Consider the following 22,946-nt stretch of genomic DNA (forward strand, 5'->3'; position numbering starts at 1 on the left):
ATTAAAAAGACAGGAAAGGAAGAAAAGACCAAAATGGATGTCAGAAGAGACTCTGAAACTTGCTCTTGAACAGAGAGTAGCTAAAGCAAATGGAAATAATGAGAAGATAAAAGAGCTGAACAGAAGATTTCAAAAAGCAGCTCAAGGAGACAAAGTCAATTATTATAATGAAATGTGCAACCACTTGGAGTTAGAAAACCAAAAGGGAAGAACATGCTAGGCATTTTTCAAGTTGAAACAACTGAAGGAAAAATTCAAACCTCGAGTTGCAATATTGAAAAATTCTATGGGTAAAATATTGAATGATTCAGGAAGCATCAAAAGAAGAGGGAAGGAATACACAGGGTCACTATACCAAAATATTGATGTTCATCAATTTCAGGAGGTGGCATATGATCAAGAACCAATGGTATGGAAGCAAGAAGTCCAAGCTGCACTGAAGGAATTGGTGAAGAACAAGGCTCCAGGAATTGAAGGAATACCCATTGAGATGTTTGGCTGGAGACACTCTATGCCAAGAAATTTGGAAGACAGCTACCTGTCCAACTGACTGGAAGAGATGCATATTTGTACGCATTCCAAAGAAAGGTTAAAAAGACAGGAAAGGAAGAAAAGACCAAAATGCATTAAACACTGTGCCACTGGGGCACCATTATAGAACAATATCATTAATATCACATGCAAGTAAAATTTTGCTGAAGGTAATTTAAAAATGGTTGGAGCAGTATATTGACAGAGAACTTCCAGAAAGGGAAGCTGGATTCAGAAGAGGCAATGGAACAAGGGATATCATTGCTGATGTCAGATGGATCTTGGCTGAAAGCAAAGAATACCAAAAATATGTCTGTGTTTTATTGATTATGCAAAAGCATTTGATTTTGTGGCTTATAACAGATTATGGGTAACATTGAGAAAAATGAGAATCCCAGAACACTTAGTTGTGCTCACGAGGAACCTGCACACAAACCAGGAGGCTGTCATTCAAACAGAACAAAGGGATATTGCGTGGTTTAAAATAAGGAAGGGAGTGCATCAAGATTGCATCCTTTCACCATATTTATTCAATCTTTATGTGGAGCAAATAATCCAAGAAGCCGGACTCTATGAAGAAGAGCATGGCATCAGGATTGGAGGAAGATTCATTAACAACCTGTGATATGCAGACAACACAACTTTGCTTGCTGAAAGTGAAGGTGACTTGAAGTATTTACTGATGAAGATTAAAGACTTCAATCTGCAGTATGGATTATATCTCAACATAAAGGAAATGATAATCCTCACAACTGGACCAATAAGCAGCATCATGATAAATGGAGAAAAGATTGAAGTTGTCAAATATTTCATATTACTTGGTTCCACAATCAACACCAATGGAAGTAGCAGTCAAGACATCAGATGACATATTGCACTGGGCAAATCTGCTGCAAAAGACCTTTGCAAGTGCTGAAGAGGAAAGATGCCTCTTTGAAGACTAGGGTGCACCTAACCCAAGCCATGGTATTTTCAATCACCTTATATGCATGTGAGAAGTGGACAATGAATAAAGAGGACACAAGAGGAATTGATGCTTTTGAGTTGTAGTGTTGGCAAAGAATACTGAAAGTACCACGGACTGTCAAAAGAATAGACAAATCTGTCCTGGAAGAAGTGCGGCCGGAATGCTCCTTGGAAGTGAGAATGGCCAGACTATGTCTGACTTACTAGGGTCATATTGTCAGCAGGGACCATTCCCTGGAGAAGGATGTCATGGTTGGTAATGTTGTTGTTGTTGTTGTTGTGTTTGCCCTCAAGTCGGATCCAACTCATAGCGACCCCTCCTTGGGATCCCGAGGCGTTATCCCTGAGGAAGTAGATCACCCAACCTTTCTTCTGAGTAGTAGCTGGTAGGTTTGAACCACCAGCCTCCTGGTTAGCAGTCAAATGCTTTAGACACTATGCCACCAAAGCTCCCCTCAATGAGAGGGACTGACACAGTGGCTGCAATGATGGGCTCAGGAATAGCAAGGATTGTGAGGTTGGCAAAGTGTTTTATTCTGTTGTACATAAGGTTGCTATGAGTTAGAGCTGACTTGATGGCCCTAAGAACATCAACTACTATAGAATGAGAGCTGTAGGGGATGATGGTTGAAACTTTGCCTCAAATCAGTGAAGGAACAGCAGCCTATTCTATCACTCCGAAGTTCTCTAATGTTTTTTTGTTACCTTGTTTTCCACCTGTTTTTGCTCACCTGGATCCATGTCTAATTCAAACCAAACCCACACGCATTAAGTCAATTCAGATTTAGTGACCATACAGGACAGAGTAGAAAGACCCCATTGGGCTTCCAAGGTTGTAAATCTTCCTGAAAGAATACTGCCTCATCTTTCTCCCACAGAGTGGCTGGTAGGACCAAATCAATGCCCTTTTGGTTAGGAGCCAAATGCTTTACCCACTGTGTCATCAGGGTACCATTAAGATCCAATGCCTTTCCTTCATGACAATCCTCTCTTTTCTCTTTGGCAATTCATTTACCTACATAATCACACTTAAAGTTACTCAAATTGATGATGTCATTTTATATACCTGTACCTTAGGACATTTTATTCAAAGTGTGGTTTGTGAAACTGCAGTATTGGCATCCCCTGACAGCTTGTTAAAAATGCAGAGTCTTAGGTCCCTTCCTAGTGAATCAGGAATTACATTTGGTAAGATCAATAGGAACTCTGGTGGCATATTGGCTAAGGCATTTGGTTGTTAACCAGGAGGTTGGTGGTTCAAACCCACCAGCTGCTCCACGGGAGGAAGATAAGTCAATCTACTTCAGTAAAGATTTGCAGCCTTGGAAACCCAATGGGGGTCACTATGAGTCAAAATGGACTTGATGAAAGTGGGTTTGACTTTTTTGTTTGTTTGCTTTATAGGTGATTCATATGCATATTAAAATTTGAGAAGCATTGTGTTAGCAAATACTCTTTCTTCTTTCTTTAATACCCTTTTTCTTCCAGTTACATTCTTAGTATGCTCCTATTCATCTCTCAAAACCCAACCCAGAATGTCATCTTCTATTGGAAATCTTTCCTAATTCTTCCTGATGGAGATTTCTCAGATTTCTTCTATGCTCCTTATATACATCTTTCTATTTTTACTCAGATGTTAAATATATTTATTTCTTATCTGTGACTTCTGTGAGGGAAGGCATTTGAGTCTTAATCATCTTGTGACTTCTGTATCCCCAGCACTTAGGAAAGAACATGACACATAAAAGGTGTTCAACATATGTTCTAGAAAGGCAGTGGGATGGTAATTAATCATTGTTATTTGTAAAGCTATTTTAAAACAGGATTAAGAATTTTTTCTTCTACAAATGTCCATTATATGACATAAAACTTTGCTCCTATTCCTACCCTTTCCTTCCTCAGGTGCACTTGGTGGTATAAGGACATGGAAATGGCATGGCAACTCAGGACAACAAAACTTAGCTTTAGAAGTCTGTATAGAATAGGAAATTCTATTATTTGTTACTGAAACTTCATTCCCACCAGCTTGTTAATTTTAAAGCAATGGGTATTAACCTAGCAGGCAAGGATAATGTTGATTGAATGAATGGATAAATGGATGCTATTGTAATAGATACTTTAGGGAATTTAGAAAAAAAATGTAGTCATATACCATGCCTCCAAATTGCTTACAATTGATGAAGAGTTCATAAAGATTGCCATTAGGGTCTCATCCTGGGGAAGCATACTGAAAAAACAAATGCATTGCTGTTGAGTTGAATTCTGACTTATAGTGACCCTATAGGAAAGAAGAACTTCCCCATAGGGTTTCCAAGGATATAATCTTTACACAAGCAGAGTGCCTTATTTTTCTCCCATAGAGTGGCTGGTGTGTTTGAACCACTGACCTTTAGATGAATACCTGATCATTTACCCACTGTGCCACCACAGCTCCTTGGCAAAGAATAATAAATACCTTAATTATTTCTCTAGATAATAAAGAAACTTACCTGGTATGAGTAACTATGTCTGTCAAGGCACCGCCCTCTAAAAATTCCATGACTACCCAGAGTTCATCACTGACAAGGTAGCTGTTGTACATATCAACCACATTGTCATGGTGGTAATCCCGCATTATTACAACCTGGACAAAAGGGAAAGATAGTTTTTAATTTATGAAGGTAAAATGTGGCATTTTTTAATATCATTTTTTATGGACATACTTGCACTGTTAGTACAATTGATTGGGAAGTATTGATTATAGAGAATTTATCCAGTAATTTACTATGGACAAAATATGGCATCAAGGGTAGCTAGTAGAAATAAAAAGAATCAAGTTAGTAATTTTCAGAGAAATTAGGCAAGTCAGCCAGACATTGGAGAAACAAAATAAGTGAGGGGTTCAGGCAGAATCATGGAAAAGCTTTGCATTTACACAAAGAGGTTTAGCTGATTGCCAAGGGAACATATGATCACATACCCCTAAGGGTCTTCTTCAGAATGTACTGTCCATACCCACTGCTGGTTACCCTGGCAAAAGAGTTGCCATTATATGGCAAAAGTCCCACAAGAGAATGAAGTAATGTCACTGGTATTTCACATACCAGTGAAGTCACCATGATGGAAAAGTTTCAGCAGAGTTTCCAGACTAAGGAAGACTAGAATGAAAGGCCTGGTGATCTACCTCTGAAAATTAACCAATGAAAACTTTATGAATTACAACAGAACACTGTCTGAATCACTTGCTTTGGACATATCACTGGGGAAGACCAATCCCTGGAAGGGAATATCATGTTTGGTGAAGTATAAAGTCAATGAGGGCATGGGGGACCTTCATGAGGTGTACTGATATAATGGTCACAACAGTGAGCTCAAACATGGCAAGCAATTGTGAGAACGACACCTGACCAGGCAATGTTTTGTTTCTGTTGTACGTAAGGTTATCATGAATCAGAGTTATCTTCTTGGCAACTAACAACAGCAAGGTATAAAAAAGCTAATCTAAACCAGTTTGATCAAGTGAATTTCTGTCATTGTGTTCACAGTTTGGAGTTAGTGTAAATAATACCTTGTAAAGTTGTTTATCTGTGTTATAGTGGTGGCTACAGATCATTCTCCTAAGAAGAGGGGTACACAATCATAACTGATTGCATTTTTACAGCATCTATGTACTGATCAAACAACCTCTGCACATTTTTGAGACATTCATGGTAGCAAATGAAAGAGCTCAAGAAGCCATGAATTGCTCTGGGAGTTAGGAAATGTGGCTAGTACATCTTTGGCTAAAGACAGACATGTTATCTCACACTGGAATCTTGACTCAATATCTTTAGGATTTTCAGCTTCTCCATCTACAAAAGATCATCTCTTTCCCCAAGACTCTCATAGAATTATGAAAGGGATGTTACTCCATAATGCTTTGCATTTCCGGAACACAAGGACTCATGTTTTCCCCATCCAGGTGGACTTTAGAGCTCTCAAGTGATAAGCAAATTTAAAGGCAAATGAAGAAGTGAAAAACGTGCAACAAATGTATAGAATGGGGTTGATTGTTTTATAAAGGATAATACAAACACACCATTTACCTCATTAAAAAGCAGTTCTCGTCTTTGTTGCTTTCGGAGGTCCATTTTCTTCACAGCCACTTGCTTCCCTGTGTGTTTCTCTGTAGCGATGCACACAATACCAGTTGACCCTTCCCCTATTTTGATAAAGTTATCCAAGTATTCCCTGGGGTCTCCTGGGCTGACTACCAGCTGCAAGGCAGCCCGAAACTGTTCATGAGACACCCTGGAGGGCTGCTGGTCTGAGGAGGAGCTCCAGCTGGGTGGGGGGTAGGTACTAGATGAGATACTAAGAGAGCTCAGGTAAGAAGCTGTGGAGATGTACTGGGAACTGGTCTGCAGAGAGGGGTGGTGGTACAGAGTGGCTTTGTGGTACCCAGATGGGTACTGGTGGCTGCTTGGGGAGTAGCCCGCTTTGCTTTGACTTTGAGGTAGTTTGGCGGGGCCCCTGGGGTAGGTGTCAGACCCGGACAGTGGAGGGCTGAGGACCATCTGTGCTCGGTCGTAATCCACCTGCGAAGACAGACAGGCTGCATTTGAATGTGAAGCAGCCAGTTTGCTAGTCAGTCAGCCCACAGCTGGGCAGAGAGATATTGACTGTGGGAGAAGCTTACCTTGTTGAGTTCCAGGGCCTCCCCTGCCATCAGAGTTTCTCGGCCTTTCCAACCTCACCATCCAGCCTGTCCATGTGTTCTTCCCCTTTCCCTATTAAGTCTCCAAAACAGACTGAGACCTGAACTCGAATGTAAGTAGTGGAGGTTGTTGAGCACACTGATAGTTTAAATTTTATCACAGGGGAACCCAAAAAACCCACTGCCATAGAGTTGATTCTGACTCACAGTGATCCTATAGGACAGAGTATAACTGCCCCGCAGGGTTTCCAATGCTGTAAATCTGTATGGAAGCAGATTTCTACATCTTTCTCCTATGGAGTGACTGGTGGTTTCAAACTACTGAATGCTTTAACCACTGCACCACCAGAGCTCCTTCAACACAAGGGGAGGAGGACCTGAAACTGAAGAAAAAGCAATGATCCTCAAACACTATCTATTTGCATAAATCAATGACCTGATTACAAATGTTAGCTCTTCCAAGAAGGATCTCCATTTCTCGATAATTAAATGACTTTTTATTCTGTTACTGTGTGGTTTAAATAAAGAAAGTTAAACGGCTCACAACTTTTACCATATACGATTTTTTTTTTTTTTTTTTTTTACCATTTTCTATTACTATTTTGTCTTCAACTGCTGGAGATCATTTTATATATTCTTTGTCTATTCCCATAGATGGAACAGGAAATTAAGTGTCTTTCCATGAAAAATGAGTAGTTTACTCATTCAACAAATATGTAGTGCATTCACAGCAAACAGGGTGGGGGAAGTGGTAGTAGTTTAAATAGGGGCCTCAGGAAGTGTTTCTTTGATGAGTGACACTTGAGCGAAGACCTGGTAGAAGTGAGGGAGTAGGCTGGTGAGGATCTGCAGGAAGAGGCCTCCAAGAAGAGGAACAGCAGGTGCAAAGGCCCTAAGCAGGGTGTGTTTGCAAAGCTGAAGAAATCAATGTGGCTGGAGCAGCGGAGAGTGAGCAAGGGCAAAACTAGAAGGAGATGATGTCAGACAGGTAAAAGGGAACTGGATCATGCAATGACACTGATTTCATCTGATTCTCAGTTTAAATAGGAACCCATTGAGACCATCAGAAGGTGGCAGGACCCAATGGATTAACTAAAAACACAAGCTGTAAACCTAACTGCTATGCTAAAAGCCAAACCGCATACTAAGACATGGGATGCAGAAGTAACCAGCAGCCTCCTCCAGATCTGTGTTTCAAGATTTTTGCAGGTGTTTGTGGGCAACCTAATTTCCAGCTCTCCAGGTATGTGCCGCATGATGCTGAATGTCCGTGCATAACCTTTGTGAGATGACAGAGGTCCTGACTGGGACTTGAACCAGCAACCCAAAGGACAGCATATATGTGACATCCCATAATGAGTTATTCCAAGCATCCCAGAAGCCTTTGCAACTTATTTCAAGTATCCCAGCAACACTTGCAACTCCTACACATGCACCCAGTTTCCATAGGGCCACTCCTTTCTTAGAAACTACTACTCCTTCTAAAAAAATCCTCACCTATTTCAAAACCCTTAAAAACCCCAGCAAATCTTTGCTCAGGGAGACAAAGGCTAGCATTGCTTAGGTACCTCTTTGTCTCCGTTCATGAGCTGCTTTTCTCTTTCACTTAATAAGAGCTTTGTTTGTGTAGAGAATCTAAGCTTCTCCTGGTCATTCTTGGTCAGTAGAAGGGAAGAGTCTGATACGGCTGACCCCTGACGGGGAAGGGCTCACTGGGACACCATGAGAGCATTTTGAGCAGCAGAGTTGCATGGCCTAACTTCAACTTTAAAGGATTACTTTACCTGCTGTTTGGAGACTCCTACAAGAGGAGTCCTGGTGGTGCAATGGTTAAGCACTTAGCTGCTAACCTAACATTGTTGTTGTTGTTGTTGTTTGCCGTGGAGTCGACCCGACCTAACATTAGGCAGTTCCAATTTACCAGTGGCTCCGGGAGAAAAGACCTGGCACTCTGCTGTGAAGGTCATAGCCTAGGAAGCCCTATGGAGCAGTTCTACTTGGCCCTACAGGGTTGCCTGGAGTCACAATCGACTCAACAGCACACAACAACAATAGTCCAGCTGAGTGATGTCTGTGGCTTGATCAATGTTGGTAACAGCTGACATTGGGAAAAGTGGTTAGATTCAGCATGTACTTTGCAAGCAGAGACCACAGGATTGGCAGATGTGTTGTATGCAGATTGTAAGAAAAGGAAATGATGGCTCCACAGTTGAAAACTAGCATCAAACATGTGTCAAAATGTTGCCTAATGGCCCTGTGTGTGTATGTGTGTGTGTGTGGGCATGCACACAAAACCGTCCCTAGTTGAGAACCACTGCTTTTGAAAAAGGAAAGCAGTGTTGACAGAGATAGAAACTGTTAGTGATGAATGGACGGGGCTGGGACACCAAAAGTGTCCACTACCACAGCAAAGGGCCTCTACCACTCACGTGCACCATGGGGGCAGTTTTAGTTAATTTGTTGTATGCAAGCTGTATTTGCTGTTTAAGTCCTTTTTTCTTGCTGGGGAACTTAAGAGCCCATCCATGTTGAAGGACCTTAGGTTTTACCTAGTATTTTGGGGAGAAATTTCAGGAGTAAGAAGCTCTTTTTCATGCTTTTGAACTCACATGCTATAGGTTTGTATTACTATCCATCCACACAAGGTAACAGAAACCTGTAAGAGGGAAAACATGGCCCTCTGGTTCTATGTGGCATTTATGTCATTGTAAACACATGTAAAGTTCTCACCAAATAAGTACAAGTATAACTGAGAGTAACTAAAATTGGCAGGGATGTGTGTGAAAGGGAAATTTGGTCAGCTCCTCAAGGGGACCCTAACAAAGAACATTCTGATCTGACTTGAAGAGTGGGTTGAGAGAACTTAGCGGAGAAGAATGGGGAGGGCAGGCAGAGCAGGGGCTTTAGAAGTTGGTGAGGGGATTATTCTCATGAGACACTAGGTGTAGGTTCCAGCAATCACTCCCAAGAAGGGATTAGGAAGGAGTGCATCCCTACAATGATTGAGATCGGGGTGGGAATATACCATACAGATTTTGTCACTTTTGTGCAGAGCAGACAATGCTAATTGATCAGTGCACTCTTTTCTGCAAGACCGTAATAGCACACTCATGGTTACATATGGTTACCTAAAAGATCCTAAAATAATTATTTGTTGATTGGACCTCAAGCTCCTTATTAACCAGGCAGCCCAGGGAGTCTCTACCACTCTACTGTAGCATACATGGAGTGACATCTACTTGACTTCTATCTACCCCAAAGATCTAGATTTGCTCTCATATTGTAGTTAGTGGCCATATGGGCTATTTAAATTAAAATTAACTAAAGATAAAATAAAAAACTCATAGTTATACCAATATAACTCACCAGTTATACTAATATTTTAAAATACATGTGGCTAGTGACAACTGCATCAGTGTAAGTATAGAATATTTCCATCTCTGCAGAAAGCTCTATTGGACAACATTGTTGTAGGTAAATTGATTGCTTCTATGTAATACATTCATTCATTAGTTCATTCATATCATAGATTAATATTTGAACAGCTATTGTGTGCTAGGCACCACTTAAGGTGCTGAGAATTAGGGTCCAATAATAATAAAAATGGATGGTACATTGGCCATCCCAGAGTTTACAATACAGGACAGATAATAAACAAATAAATCAATAAATATGCAGTATAAAGTCCAGTTGGGATAAGTGATAGGAAGAAAACTAAAGCATGATGAGGGGCCTGCGAGTAACTAGGTGCCATTTTGGATGGGATGGTCAAGAAGGCCTCTTTGAGGGGGTGTCATTAGAGCAAAAAGCTGGCTAAAGGGAGAAAACATACCCCAAAACTATGTGGTGTGTAGGGCTGTGGTGGGCAGAGGGAATAGCGCAGGCAGAGATTCTAAGGCAGAGACAACAAGAGTATCTGGAGCAGAGTGGGAGGTAGGTAAAAAAATGTGGACAGAGAAGCAACCAAGAATCAGATCATGTAGACAATGGTACGGCTGTTGGCATTTGCTTGAGTGAGATGGGAGCCATTGCAGGTTGCTGATCAGGAAGGAGTGACATGATCTGACACTTTCAGGCTGCTGGAGAAGAGACCATTAGTGGTAAGACTGGAAACAGGAATGCCTGTTAGTTTCCTGCAGTCAGTGTGGGCTGAGAGTAGGGTGGTAGATGAGGTGAGAAATACAGATGAGGTGAGAAATGTAGGTGAGGTAAGAAATGGTAGGATCCAGAGTAGAGATTGAAGATAGAGATGACAGGATTTACTGATGAACTGAATGAAAAGTCTGAAAGAGAGGAATTAAAGATGACATCCAATCTTTTGTTCTGAGGAACAAGCCATTTAAAGCAATGAAGAATACAGGGGCAGGGGCAGGCTCGTGGAGTGTGACAACTATCTTCCAAGATGGCTCCCAGTGATCCCTGCCTTCCAACACATATCCTCCTGTAGTCCCCTTCCAAGTTGTACTAGGGCTGATTGTTGTGATGACTAGAATGTAGTAGAAACATAGGGAAGTGCCTTCTGGGACTAGGTCATAGAAGACATCGTAACCTTTTGGTCTCTCTCTTGGATGACTTGATCTGACTTCCTCCAGCTGTCATGCTGTGAGTATATCAAACAGTCCTATGGAGAGGTCCACGTGGCTAGAAACTGAAGCTTCCTACCAAGAGTGTTCTGTGACCAACCCTGTGAGCCATCTTGGAACTAGATGTACCAGCTTCAGTCAAATCTTCAGATGACTGTAGCTCTGACATCTTGATTGTAACGTCATGAGAAAGCCCAGGCCAGAATCACTCAACCACGCCAGTCCTGGAGACCTGATCCATGGAAACTGTGAAAAAATAGGTGTGTATTTTTGCAAGTGATTGAGTTTTGGTATAATTTGTTACACAACAATAAATAGAACTCTGTATTTTGCATGTAAGTTTAAGAGAGTTATTAGACATATATGTGGAGATGTTGCATAGGCAATTACACATGCCTCGAGTTCAGGGAAGAGTTGAGGCTGAAAATATAAATCTGAGAGCTATCAGTGTTCAAATCCACTGCCATTGAGTCAATTCTGACTCATAGTCACCATATAGGGAAGAGTAGAACTGTCCCATAGGGTTTCCAAGACTGTAAATCTTTACGAAAGCAGACTGCCTCATCCTTCTCCCATAGAGTGGCTGGTAGGTTTGTTCCACCAACATTTTGGTTGGCAACTGAATGCCTTAACCACTGCATCACCAGAGCTCTTTTCATTAGGGTTTAGTTGGTATTAAAATTCATGATGTTGAATGTGCAAAAGAAGGTATAAGGACTCTAACAGTTAGAGATTAGGAAGAGGATCTTACATAAAAAGGCAGAGAAGGAGTGGCCAGTGAGGAGAACTAAGGGAGCAGTATCTCCTGAAGCCAAGCCAATACAGTATTTCAAGAAAGCAAAAGTGATAAGCTATGTCAAACGCTGCTTAGAATTTAAGTAGGATAGGGCATACCACTCAATGGATCTGGCAACATGGCAGGCATTGTATGCAGGCTCCAGCTCCTGTCCCATCACACCACACAGACTGGGAGATATCCCATCAAACTCGGGAGTAAGGTCTGCACAGAGACAGCCTGCTATCATTGGCACTGTTCTCAGTTCTTCTGCACTGTTCATTGACTCTGAGATCACAGTGCTGCCTGCTGCACACACCACCTTCTTGGTTCATGAGTTCCCCAACTCAGGCAGCCTCAGCACCAACCAACAGGAACCAAGGTAATTGCTAAGCCAGAGTCCTGTCCTGTTTACAGAGCAGAGACAATACATGTTTTTAAGGGCCATACATAGGCTTGAATTCTGAATATGTATGGACTTAGTCAAATAAGTTAATCTCTCTGAGCTTTAGTTCTTCATCTGCAAAATAAGGAAACAATTTTACTCCCCTTGCAGGGCTTTTGTGAGGCTGAACTATGGAAAACCAGACAAGTGTCTAAAAAACAAGCTCTGGGTTCAAAACCTTTTCCTGCCATATGCAATCTTTGTGACATTGGGCTTAAACACCCTGTGCTTCAGTTTTCTCATCTATAAGATGGTCATAAAAGTAATAATTACTTCACCAGGTCATTGTAGGCTCTAAAAGATTGATTTTATATGTAATAAGAATTTGGAGAGTTCAGGTCAATAAATATTAGGTCTTTAATTATTACATAAAGAATTTAGGGAATATAAAGAAAAATAAATAGTAACTACAAGAATAATAAAATTGGCTAGCAATTATTGAAGATAATTGATGGTGGTATATATACTCCTGTACATTAATCCTCAAAATAAGCAAAAAAAAGTTTTCTTAATTATAGTATATTGTGCACTGTTTTATATAAAAATGCTGTACTGAAAATTGAGTTGATTTTCCTTGTGAGCTCCTGTATTTATACTATGTACAAGGAACATTGATGTGTGTGTAGTGAATGTGGAGGGAGACAAAGACCAGCTGAGTTAGATGATTAGGCTCCCTAGGTGTGCAAACAGTTATGCACTCTACTGCTAGCTGAAAAATTGGTGACTCAAACCCACCCAGAGATGCCTGGGAAGACAGGCCTGGATATCTGCTTCTGAAAGTTCACAGCTTCAAAAATCCTATCTCTATTCTGCAAGTAAGAGGTCACCATTAGCCAGAATCGATTTGATGACAACTAACAAAAACAACTGGATTCTTCCTTTAAATGAAGCTCAAGATTAGCCAAGTCTGGGCCAGTCTTCAAACCCAGGGTGTAAGAAGCAGGATCTACAACTTTTATGTTTGAAAGTGTATCCTGGGAGCCATCACATGCAGTGCAAGCCCTCATCTCCCTGCATCCTCCTGTGAGGATTTGCTCTTGTACTTTAAATTGAATTCATTTCTCAGGAGTGTTTATAGCTGATCTCTGAAGGTATGTCAAAATACAAAAGCTGCATCCTGCAGGACTATCCAATGCTGCTTCGCACTGCATGAGCCTCTTACTTACTGCCTGTCAGCAGCATGATCAGAGTCCATGCTAATAGCTGGCATATGGATTTGAGAACACCTGTCTGCAATGATGGGAAAATTTCCACTTAAAGATAGAATGCTGAGTTGTTCACTGGGAACAAAACATCTTTGAAATGAGGCCTTTGAGACAAAATGGGGCTATTGTCTTTTGAGACTGCTGGTAAGAAACCGGGACTCTTAGAAAAGTCATCTATGAGGAGTAACCACTATCATAGGAAATGATTTTTAGAACCAAAATCAAAATGCATTTGGCAAAGGAGAATTGACTTTTCATCTAAGGTGAGGGACACACTTTCTCTTTGGCTTCCATTGGCTCAAGGAGAGGATGGTGGACAAGTCATTAATTTTGTGAAGGAGAAACATATGTGACTCTATTTGGAACTGGACCACAGCCCTCAGTTGGGTCTTGATGACTCAGTTGTGAGTTGCGTGATGGTGATTACCACTGGCCCACACATTTTCAGGATGCCTTGTTCATTGTTACTCTTAGAGCCAATGAACAGGCAAACTACCCCATTTTATAGGCAAGAAAACTGAGGCTCAGGGAGGTGAAACTGCTCCCAAGGCATCCAAGGCAAATGGTTCCATACCTCCAAGAAGATTACACAATTAATCTTCTGCTCAGGCCTGTCCTTAATGACCAGTGGGAGGGTATCTAGACGCCCCATCTGATCAACATACTCGTGTCACAGGCTTGCCTTCTTGCTTGCCCTGACATTTCCTTCATAGTTGTCATCTCCTTGGTGTACATAAATCTAGGCTGGGGTACTCTCTCCTTCTTCAAATGCATGGACATTTTACTGGGGACCAATGTAGGGTCCCTTCCTTCCATTAAGCAAATACTCCATTAGAAATATAACCTTGTAGGAACAACAATGTAATGATAACAGTAATAATGAAGTCTGACATTTATAGAGTGCTTTCCATGGGCCTAGGACTCTTCTAGGTATGCTAGGCACATTATTTCATTTAAACTTCTCAAGGAGATGCGCCTCATAATTTTCATACTTCACAGATAAGGAGACTGAGGCACAGCATGTTTAAGCAGATCATGCAAAGATCCCAAAGAAGTAGAATTGGGATTCAAACCCAGGCAATGTCATTGTAGAACCTGGACCCTCAGTAAGTTCACAGAGATATGCTTCAATAATAAGAGGAGAATGTAGTTAGACCAGTGGCAGGCTTAGTGTGCAGTGATAACTAAAGAGATAAAGTCTGGGTAGGGTTTTTCATTTGGGGACCAGATGTCTGAACAGCCTGGAGCAAAATGCAAGAATTAGGCCAGAAAATGATGGATGACAATGTCTAAAGTAGGGGGATAGAAGAAAAATTAAGGAATTAAAAAAAAAAAAAAAACCTTGGTTTAGGTAAATCAGCTCAAAATATACTAAAAATGAGCAATCATCATTTTAAAAATGATTTAATTATTAATGTACATAATTCATTCTTTCCAGTTTTGCACTGGTCAGGGCAGAATTTTGTATCCTGTTACAGCAATGACTTCAGCACAAGCTTTCTGTGAGGAAGCCCCCTCACCCTCTTATATAAATCTCGGACTTTTATAATTATTGAATTATCCTTCTTTCCCATCATCTCCTTTATTTGGAAGTGAGTGGAACATAAATGATCGATTGGCTCAGACATACTGCTATATACACATGTGCTTATGCCTGTGAGAACAACTTTCAAGGGAAATGTGCAACCTTTTCTACAACCTGATTTACAAATACAATCTATCAAAACAGGAGCAAGTTTGGAGCCAATTTGAGCCGGCCAATTCTCCCCTTCTATGTGGGAGACTTTTGTTTCCCAGCCAGTGCACTTCAAGTGCAGCCTTCTATCAGTGGAGGCTTGTATGTTGTTATGATGGTGAACAATTTCAGCAAAGCACCCAGACTAAGACAAACTAGGAAGAATGGCCTGCTGCTCCATTTCTGCAAATCAGCCCATGAAAACTCTATGGATCATAACAGTTCCATTCTTTAGTGTTTGGGGTTGTGAGCAACTAACAACAACATAGTATTGTTTGTGTGTGAGGAATGCAGGGTCTAATCATTTAGTGAAACCATAATGTAGGGGGATTGGGCCAGTGAAAGATATAGATATTTAGTAAGTGAATCCGTGCATCTCTCATCCCCGATGCTTCCAATCATTCCATAAGATTTGTTATCTACCCTCATAGACCGTATTGCTGAAGCCATGGGGTGAAGCAAGGGTGAAAAATTGCTGTGTAGGAGACACAACAATAAAATGATATGACAAAGGCTTTCTCCCCACCTCTCTGAAGAAAACAGTCCTGTGATTTTGTGAGGAAGTAACTTCTTAGAAAGAAGACCACGGGCATGCTTTCAAGGGGGATTTCCATACAGCATGACATAAGAAGAGAATACTAGATTTGTCGTTTTGCAAATTATTACCTAAGCTGTCAAAAGCCTTAGCTGCAGTGTTATGAGAACACTAATTGTCTTTGGAAATCAGGTACCTTTTGAGAAGGAATTCTCTCTACAGGAATATTTTAAATAACTGAAAGAATGTCTAAGCAGTCTTGATTTTTATTTTTGAAATGGTTAATAACATACACTTGTTTTTAGTTTTCTGACACCTTTCAGCATGCCACATAAATTACTTCTTAAAGAAATGTGCTTTTTCATGTCTTTATTCAAATTTGATAAAAAATAAGAATGACAAAATAAAAGGCTGCATTATCTGGGAATAAATAATCCCAGTTAACAACTCAGCCAAACTAGCCCCTCCACAATGAGAACAACATCTCCAAGGAGAGGGTCAGACACAGGCTTGTGATGTATCAAAATTATAAATAATTATAGCAATGAATTCATTTAATCAATCAATTTCACCAGTGGTGCGCTGGGGTGGACAGCGCATAAAACTCCACAAAGCTATCAATTGCTACGATTACAGCTGGCTGTCAGCCAGGATTCCCCTGATCCATGTTAGTTAAATGCACATTAATCTGAATTTGGCAGAGTAATCAAGGACCTAACTGAACTGTGAAATTGAATTCTGCAGTAGAACATCATTGGACCATTTTATGCCAAGCCTGGAAAGAAAGGCTTGCGGGGGAGTAGGGAGGGGAGAAAGGAAAGAAGGAAAAAAAAATTCCTGCTGCAGCATCTATTCGTCACCGTGGCCTTCTGCACTGGTGACAGGGAGGCCACGGCTGGATTCTGCAGTGTGGGGGGAGGGAAAGGGCTGCAAGTCAGCCACAGAATTGAGAATGCGGAATGTTCCATGAAGGATGGAGAGTCTCTTTTTTTCCTGTCCTGCAGAGTTCCAGCGAGGGGAGGCAGCTGGTTTCAGGGCTCAAGTGTGATGCTCCAATACACCTTTTCAAAGCACACAATAAAACAAAGAGATTGCTCATCTCCAAAAGGAAAAAGCCAGACTGGGTGCAGGTTGCTCTACATAAATCAAAACCTGTTGCTATCTAGTCAATTCTGACTCATCGTGACCCTATAAGGACAGAGAAAAACAGCCCCAAAAGGTTTCTAAGGCTGTGGTCTTTACAAAGGTTGACTGTCTCATCTTCCTCCAATGGCTCTGATGGTGGGTTTGAAACACTGACATTTTGGTTAGCAGATGAGTACTTAACCCCTGTACCACAAGGGCTCCTTACCTAAATCAAATGTAGCATAAAAGTGAATCATAGGCCTCAACTGATCATCTCAGCAAGGAGAGGACATCTTAAATTGTCCTGAGTTAATTCAAAAGAAAATGTAACAGCACCAGCATTAACTTTGGGAAAGGAAAACAAATGCTTGTAAGAACTTCAGAAAGAATCACTAACCTCTCTTCTCTGCAGGGATATTTTAGAACATGGTAATTAGGGGATAGGAGCTCTGGTAGCATAGTAGCTAAAGCACTTGACTGCTAACCAGAAGGCTGGCGGTTCAAACCCACCAGCCACTCCTCGGAAGGAAGGTTGGGCAATCCTACTTCCGTAGTGATACTGCCTCAGAAACCCAAGGAGGGGTCGCTATGAGTCGGGGCTGACTCAACGGCACATAACAACAACTAACAACAATTAGGGGATGGAATCTCTGAGTGGTGCTGATGGTTAACGCACTCTGCTGCAAACTGGAAGGTTGGTGGTTCGAGCCCATCCAGTGGTACCTGGAAACAAAGGCCTGGAGCGATCTACTTCCAATAAAATCAGCCACTGACAACCCTTTAGAGCACAGTTCTACTCTGACACAGATGGGGCCATCATGAGTCAGAATCAACACAATAGCAACTGGCTTTTAATTAGGGGAAGGGGATTCACTAAATTCAGTGTTCCAGATATGTGTTTTGCTCTAATGTACCACTTGGATTGTGTGCTGCAATTCCACTTCTCCCTGCTGTGGGCAGGAAATGCCGCCAATGGGACTACTCCACATTCACCCTCATGAGGGGCAGACAGCTTTGTGTGCACCTCAGTCCTTGAGTTTTCAGCCTCTGCTCCTCTGCAGAGGTGGTAACTGTCCTTAGAATTCCAGTCTGCTTGTGGAATACAGGATGTTAGGGAACTCTTTTACCTCCAAATGTATCCTAATAAACACAGTAGCTGCTACTCCAGCTTGAGGCAAAACTTCACCCTGCCACGGTTAATTTCTTCTGAACTACTTATTTTCATTTGCAAAAAAACTGGAGTGGTCCTATTTCATAGCCTATTTTATTCACCCTAGATGGATGACAAAGGCACACAACACATGATTTGAGCTGATGTACAATTACAGTCAAGGAAGCTGGTGTGCATTACAGCTGCCGCTATGCAGGGACATGAGCAGGGCCCAGTGGGAACGAAAGAATCAAGGTGTTCCCTAAAGGTCCTGATGCAGGGGCTTGGGGTTTAGATTAAGTTCTGGACATCAGATATTTGCCAGCTCTCCAGACTGCACACATAGGAAACTTTTCATCGTATGTGGCATTTTGCAAGGACATCGCTGCAACCATTACATTATTTAGGTGTAAGGTGGGACTTACGTCTTATGACAGGAAACTTGAAGAGTTATGAATTTCTCTGCCTTATAAAATATGTGGCAGTTGCCCATGGAAAGAGTTTGGACAGGCAGCTCCTGACCTCTACCAATAAGCAAAGCCTAGTTCTATGAAGAAATGGATTCATCTGTGATCAGCAGGCTCTTTCCCCACTATAGGATTGCTATATCCAATTAACCCCCTGCAGGTGCTGCTCCACTCTCAAATACCAAATCTTCTGTTCAAGAGCAATGCTATGGAGCAGATCATTCTGATCTGAGATCTGTCACCACCAGCAGCCTCAGGGAGGGGCTCTGCACCTCTGGGGACTGGCACATTGCCTCAGAATATTTTTCAAATGTGTCAGGGCCTTGGAGCGAGCTGGGATGGACAATGCAGTTTTGATTCACTTTGTTTTAAATTTGGCATTAGAAAACCCTCTCTAATGACTAAACAATATACTGGAACCACAAGAACATCCACTGGAACACATGCCCGTTCCTATGCAAAGAACACCTAACGTCTCCATGGGACGGGATGGGAGGTTACACTGAATCACTTCTTTGGGTGTTTTCTGAGCCTTAATGAACAGCCTTTGTGAGCTTATATTTAAAGAAAGAAAAAAATAGTAAAAGCAATAAATCCATTGTGATACCAAATGCTTCTCACTTTTATCTCCCTCTCTCATTCTCAGATTTTTGGAGCAGTCCATGAGATTTTACCATATTGGCATTTTGTAACCAACCAGTGCCCTAATGGATCTAGAAAGGGGTCTTCTGGGATCCTCAGTAGATAAAGAGCTGCTGTTTTGTTCCTGGAGCTGCAGTTGAATCCTGCCATGGTAAGTGCCACAGAGAACATGAGTCACCAAGTTAGCCACATAACAGCATTGCCGTGTCAAGTGCTTTTTCCTTTTTCATTGCAGGGAAGACAAATTCATAGCTAAACAGTGAAAAACAATTGCATGGTGACCCCAAAAGGGAGGTCTGGGGAAGGGGTTACATTTTTCTTGCACCTGCCTATCTCCACTCAAAAGTTCTTAAGATGCTATCTGTCTGGGGTCTCCTAGGCTACGGTATTGGTCACTTTTACTGCCCTGTGCAAAGGAAATGGTGGTGGTACTAAAGTGGTGAGGTTGTTTGGAGATGTTTAGTTAGGACAGTTCTTGCTTTAATACAGCTCAATTTTCTATTCTCTGTTAACATGGGAGGTCTTGGGATTTCTTTTCCATTCGAGAAAGTAGACTAAGCACTGGGATGGCCTGAGTCCTCAGGCCAGCTCAGTCACTGAGGCTTTGCATGGCCTGTGGGAAGTCACATGGCTGCTCTAGCTTTGTGTGACCACATCTCTGAAGTGAGGACAGCCGCACCACAGATCACACAGAAGACTGCTGTGGCAAAATCAGACAGAACTTGTTCCAACATTGTGAAAATTTGTAAAAGATTATACTGAAAGAGAACATTCCTCTGACATGTCATCAACAGATATGGTGAACATGTTTTCCAACCAGAAATGTTCCTGGGTGTCAGGGCCAACACTTACTGAGTACTTGCCATGTGCTAAGTCCGTTAGGTTTATTACTCTTATTTAATCTTCATGACCAGTCAAAGCAAGTATTAAAACACTCTGTTTCACAGATGAAGGAACTGAGGCACAGACAAGACCACACAGCTATACTAAGTGCATGAACTCAAGGAATCTGATTGTAGACCTCGTGCTTTCAAATGTCTTCTGTAAAGTCATACAGGAGGGTCACTGAAGGAAGTGTAAGGGCATAAGAGAGCTTCAGAAATCATTACTCTTTGCTTGATCTTAGCCAAAAGGCAAAAAGTGATTAGAGATCTCTATTCTTAATGCTTCCTTTGTAGCCAGTGGTTCCAGCTTGTACCTACAAATCACTGTTGAAGTGATGCTAAGAAATTTTCATTGTCCTACTATGGACAGAAGAAACTGTATTCCCTGTGCACAAACCACTCCCTGTGTCACCCCCCCCCCAAACTTGAGTCATTGCACACTCTTCACCAGCGAGGTGAGGACTGCCTGCAGAAGAGGTATCTGAACAAAGAGGGCTCATGTCTATCTATCTGTCCCTTGGCTTTCTTCTATGGAAATGAGAATATTCTGAAACATATAAACTTTGGGGTCAGATGAATTCTGACTCAGTTGTTTGATTACATATCCTTGGGAAAGTCTATAAAAATTTAACCTCCTTGAGTCTTAACTTTTTTACTGTAAAACAAAGATGATCCTGAGTTCTTTTGGAATTTCTTTGGGGAGAAAATTGGGTGATATTTGCAAAATGCTTACCACATAGTAAGACTCAGCATCACATCACAGCCATCATCAGGCCACACGCCACACACGTAGAGCTAGCTAACTGTTACATGCCTTGCTTTGTTTAATTGTTAACTTCTTTAATCTTAACATAACCCTACGAGGCAGGGACCATCTTCATGTCTATTTTATAGAGAAGAAAATGGAAGCACAAAGAAGCTAAAGTCATTCAGCTAGTGTCAATGTTCAGGTTCAAATCAGATAGTCCACCTCTAGAATCTACATACTTAACCACCAAAAAGTGCTTGATAAATGGTAACTGTAGAGCAGTAGTTCTCAACTGGGAGTAATGTTGTCCCCATGGAACAGGTGGCAATGTCTGCAGAAATTTTTGCTATCAGAGCTTTAGGAGTGCTGTTGGTATTTACTGAGTAGAGGCCAGGGATGCTGCTAACTATTCAACAATGTACACGGCAGCACTAAGAATTATTCAACCCAAACTGTCAATAGTGTTAAGGTTGAGAAACCCTAATGTGGAGTGAGACAAGTTGGTGCAACCCAAAGGCAATTCACTAAGGCAGGTACTAAAAGGAGCTTGTTGTGAGGCATGTTGAGTGCTTGGTACCCGTGGAAGCTTTCCCTGTGTCACATAGAAAGATAAGAAGTAACATGTGGGGAGGTACTCAGTGTCTAAGGAGGGAATGATTAAGCTTGGAACCAGATGGATTTAGAGTTGGTTCTCAGCTTTGCTGTGAGTTCACTGACCAAGTGGTGATAAGCCTCTCAAAGCCCCTGATTATTTCTCTTTACAAGGCAACCACGGGCATGAATTTCTGCCCACAGGGCCGTGAGATTCCAACAAAGTAGTGCATGTATCGGCACACAGTGAGTGCTTAATGAACTGGTGGCAATGTGATTAGGATGGGAGTTTCTCAGTGGTTGGAGCCCAACTGGGGAATGAATGTGCTGGGCCAGAACCAAGACACAGGAGCTGGCAGCTCTGTGGTCCCTGAGGAGGCAATAAATGCTGACGATGTCTCTAGCCCAATAAATGCTGATGACGTCTCCAGCCAGCTTCCCTCTCTGTAAGGCAGAAGGCTTGTCTGCAGTGAAGGGTGCAAAGCATTCTCTCTCCACAGCTGGCAGTTTTCATAGTTTTGTGATGGGGAAGGTGCCATGTGGCTGGGTTTTTTTTTTTTTTTTTTGGTATGTGGGTTTTGCTTGACTTTGTTTTCCTCCCCCAAAAGTTTCACCTGCTTCGCCCCAGCAAAAAAACATTTAAAAGTAAAGAGATGGAGACCAATATCTATAGATTTCATAACATCCTCAATTTCTATCATACTTACAGGAAAATTAGGTAGGTAGATAACCATGGAGGAGTTTTATACTGTTGGTTAGCATCAGTATTGTTTTATTTTTTTTTTCTTAGGCCAAAATGAAGTTAGTGTCAGCACACACATACACACACACAATCCAATTCCTTGTTATTATTGGGATGTGAACATTACCCACCCTCCTCTAGGATTTTCCATGAGGCAAAGCCAAATTATCTGAGTCGTGATCGCTTTTTCTTCCCTCAGCAGGAAATCTAAATGTGATTTGGTAGACTTTTAAGAGTACAGTTCTAAAGACACAGGTCCCTAATTTTTTTTTTTTTTAGAGGGATGCTTTATTTTTAATCAAGTAAACGTTTTAATTATTAGCATGCCATCCACCTCCACACTCCCACTAAACCTGTTCCTGAATTCCTCATGGCTTCTTGTGAACACAGAGCAGCAGTTTGCCCCTTTGGGTACTAATTATCAGGGCTGAAAAAAAACATTGGTAGGAGTTCCCATGGATGGAGATACAGTTTTTATTTACTTATTTTTGAGCTACAGTAGTTGCTAAGTGATTTTGGGGTGACAAAGCTAGATTTCAGGTCAGGCCTACCTGCTCTCTTCTTTCTTTCCTGCCTGCCTTCCTGCCCTCCTTCCTCTCTATCCCCTTCTACCTTCCTCTTTCTTCTCCTCCTTCACGTAACCTAAAGTTCTGATGGCCACAGACACCTTTCATAGATTTTATTGGCAAATGAAGTTGAACCCTAGAAATAACTTACACCTACATTAGGGGAAAATACTGGGCTGGAAGGGACACCACATCCAGTTTTTTGTCTTTGTTTTGCAGCCAACTAACTGTGAAACCTTAAGTATGCCATGTGACTCTCTGGACCTTAGTTTTCCCTTCTGTGAAATGGGTAGAGGGTGGCTGGTAGAGGTCATAATCAACTCCCCATGACTTTAGGGTTTAGTTTCATAAAATAAGTGAATGAAGTGGGTTAGACAGGGCCTGTGTTAAACTGGGGAGCCCAGGGTCCTTCTTGTAGAAGCAGTTTTTATCTCCAGTGGATTTTAATCCCAATGGCAGCTGTGTGGTCCCTGAGAAATTAGCTCTGGTAGTGTAGTGCCTAAGGCACTTGACTGCTAACCAGAAGGCTGGGGTTCAAACCCACCAGCCACTCCTTGGAAGGAAGATGGTGCAATCTACTT

General features: G+C 41.6%; 1 protein-coding gene across 1 annotated transcript in view; it reads right to left on the reverse strand.

Annotated features, from left to right (window-relative positions):
* PAK5 (p21 (RAC1) activated kinase 5) overlaps positions 1–22,946 on the reverse strand; it is a 180,620-nt gene that overhangs the window by 41,317 nt on the left and 116,357 nt on the right. Inside the window, exons 3-4 of the mRNA XM_007955672.2 lie at positions 5,562–6,053; positions 3,987–4,120 (exon numbers count right to left, since the gene is read on the reverse strand). Coding sequence (XP_007953863.1) covers positions 3,987–4,120; positions 5,562–6,053 — 626 coding nt within the window. The remainder of the gene's footprint in view (positions 1–3,986; positions 4,121–5,561; positions 6,054–22,946) is intronic.

The sequence above is a fragment of the Orycteropus afer genome, unplaced genomic scaffold, assembly GCF_000298275.1.
Source record: "Orycteropus afer afer isolate SDZICR_OR568_19922 unplaced genomic scaffold, OryAfe1.0 scaffold00529, whole genome shotgun sequence".
Lineage (NCBI taxonomy): Eukaryota > Metazoa > Chordata > Mammalia > Tubulidentata > Orycteropodidae > Orycteropus > Orycteropus afer.